General features: G+C 27.6%; 1 protein-coding gene across 6 annotated transcripts; it reads right to left on the bottom strand.

Annotated features, from left to right (window-relative positions):
• Positions 1 to 287: 287 nt before the first annotated feature.
• Positions 288 to 1896, bottom strand: LOC111904189 (uncharacterized). 6 transcript variants are annotated; one of them, XR_006186638.2, is made up of 4 exons: positions 1421 to 1896; positions 1193 to 1272; positions 677 to 1094; positions 288 to 549 (listed from the first exon to the last, which is right to left on the bottom strand). XR_006186638.2 is itself a non-coding variant. In XM_023899971.3 (3 exons), exons 1-3 carry the CDS (start codon positions 995 to 997, stop codon positions 416 to 418), a joined length of 324 nt encoding a protein of 107 aa, XP_023755739.1. In that variant the 5' UTR covers positions 998 to 1414; the 3' UTR covers positions 288 to 415. The 6 variants fall into 6 exon arrangements, 1 of the variants encoding a protein (XP_023755739.1); XR_006186635.2 differs by having other exon boundaries at positions 677 to 1272; XR_002854448.3 differs by lacking the exon at positions 1193 to 1272 and having other exon boundaries at positions 677 to 803; positions 1421 to 1571.
• Positions 1897 to 2906: the final 1010 nt, after the last annotated feature.

Raw genomic sequence — 2906 nt, 5'->3', positions numbered from 1 at the left:
ATTGATTTTTGATACCCGGGGCGAAATAAAATTTTTATGCCCTTATATATGTACCGTACAATTGACAATGTATAAATAAAAATTTTCTATAGACAAAAATGTAAAATTTATAATCAAACAAATTATTCAAACAAAAACCTACTAACTTATGTTTTATTTTTTCAATATCAAACTTGATAAATAGTAGACGGGTTTTATAAAAAAATTCAAATTAGTTAGTGTTCTAAAAAAAACAATATGTTGTTATTTTATGATCTTAGCAGAAGAATAAGAAACTAACAGCAAAGTTCTGTTGTGCAACTATTTTTGGGATTATAATATAACAACTTATGTTTTGTTTTATACATAACTAATCAATCCAACAAAATCAACCAAAATTGTTTTCAAAACAAAACAATCTTGCATAGAATTCTGATCACACTAAAAAAACCTTGGCAACAAATATAAGCAACCAAGATCCCAAGCACTGCCCTGCAACCACATGTGATGTGTGCCCAAACAGCCCCTTCAACTTTCTTTCACTCATGGGATGACCTTGAAACATGTCCTCTACAATCAGATTCAGAAAGTAAGTTTATCTACACATCAAATAAACAACACCACAAATATTTATAAAATATGTTTAGACAACAAATATTGAACAGTGAACACAAACAAATTTCAAAAATAAACTCACCAAAATCTAAAAATCTGATTTCTGAAAAAGTATATATAAATCTGATTGCTGAAATAGTAAAGAAATTAGATACAAATCTGATTTCGGAGCTGAAACTTGGAGAAAACAATACAGAAATCACCCAAATCTGATTTCAGAAACAATAGAGAAATTAGATCCAAAAAATCAATAACTCTTAGAGAATAAATCAGATATATAAGAAATAAATCCAATTTCTGAAAGAAACCTAAATAACACAAATTTCAAGTTTAAACTTACCCTGTTACCCAAATATGATTTGATGATTTCTGAAACAACAATATTGAGCACAAACACAAACATAGGAGAAATCTGATTTAATGTCTAAAGATTGAAACATAAATATGATTCTGAAATAGAAAATTTAGAATGAACTATTTTGGACTCTGACTATTTTTTCCTGTAATAAAATAGATAAGAAATCAGATCATCAGATGAATAATAAATCAAAGATTTCTGAAACAAACCTAAATAAACACAAGTTTCGATTGAACTCACCTAAATCTAATTTCTTAAATAACCACGAATCACATCCAAATCAGTGAACTACTAAATCAAAAATTCAAAATCGCCTTTTGCTGTACCAAATTAGAGAAAACCATACCAGATTTGAGAAATCGTGACTAAGTCTCAACTAATAATGATTATTATATTGAGATTTGAGAGAAATATAATATCTATTATCGACCGGAAACAAAAGGAAACATAAGAGAAATATGTTCTTACTGTTTATTTATGAGAGAAGTATTCTAGGTGGGCATTGATTTCTCCCATCGAAAGCAACGCCAGCGGGATTCTAGGCACGAAAGGCGTTTGGTTTCTCTATAAGCAGATCGATGATTGCTTGGAATTGGTGCGTCTTCCCAGCTTTCTTTCTCAAGACGTCGGTAAACAGGTCATCACCATGGGCTAAGTTTTTTGGGCCGTTTTTATATATACTATACATATAACTAGCTGGACTATTTTGATGCCCTCAATATTTTGCTGTCCTGGGCCTGAGCCCAAGTCGCCCATGTATGGGGGCCGGGCCTGTTTCTAACGTTAGACAAATTTAATCTTAGACAATTACATGCAAAGAAAAGATAAAAAAGAATTTAATATTAAGCTATCTATAGAGCTCAATTATTATTATTATTATTATTTTGTTTTCGAACAGCCTAATCATTTTTCATGACATATATATACTCATATATCCATAAATATTTTACAAGACTACAAATTAAAAAAAATTTAAAAAATCTCAAAATCTAACATAAATCATTAATGACGATTCAAATGAGTTTTTTCTCGTTTTTAATAATGTTAAATTTTTGCATTTGGTAGTTAATCAAAATGAGAAAAAAAATCTACTATAATAAATGAAAATCAATTTTGTCACATGTCAATCTTTCATGAATTTTAACACTTTTCATTTTGTTATATTTAAGAATATGAAATCAATTACAAGTAAGGATTAAAATAAAAACTTGTTAAGAAAAAGCCATCTGCAGGAGGGATATTCGAATCAACATGTATTTTCTGATAGTTTCAAATTTTGAATTATCCGAAATTCAGGGAAGGAGATAGAATTTATTGAGAAATATAAGGATTCAAAACACAGGTTAAAATTTAATATTATTTTATTGATGACTACTTGTATTATTAGCTTAATGATTTGAACGTCTTAAAAAAAATAATATTATTATATTCAATCTATTTTTAGAAATAATGAGATTTCTTTTATAAGATAATATATATATATATATATATATATATATATATATATAAAGTATTTTAATATAATAAATATGATAGTAAATTGCAATTAATATGTTTGTTTATTTTTTATTTCAAAATTTTATTTTAAAAAATACGTATTTTTTAAATTTTAATATTTCATTTTTTAATCAACCCGTATAATATACGTGTCTTACACCCAAGGTTCTAAATGACATGAGGCGTGGCGTGGCGGCAAGGCCAAGCGTCAAACTTAACGAGTCATGATGTTTTTCAAGGCGTGATGTAAGACATCAATTTTGTATTAATTTAAAATTATATCACCACATAAATATAAATTTATATTAAATATAACTAGTTTTTAGAAGTGTTAGATCAATAACTAATAACAAAAAGTTAACAAAAACTACAATACTTGTATCTCCGATTTGAAAAGACATAACAAAGAGCAAAAAACTGTGTCTCAAACGAAAAAACACGCGCCATAACACGCCAT

The sequence above is a fragment of the Lactuca sativa genome, chromosome 5, assembly GCF_002870075.4.
Source record: "Lactuca sativa cultivar Salinas chromosome 5, Lsat_Salinas_v11, whole genome shotgun sequence".
Taxonomy (NCBI): domain Eukaryota; kingdom Viridiplantae; phylum Streptophyta; class Magnoliopsida; order Asterales; family Asteraceae; genus Lactuca; species Lactuca sativa.
The sequence above is the reverse complement of the archived record's forward strand: the minus strand, read 5'-3'. Positions and strand labels throughout refer to the sequence as shown.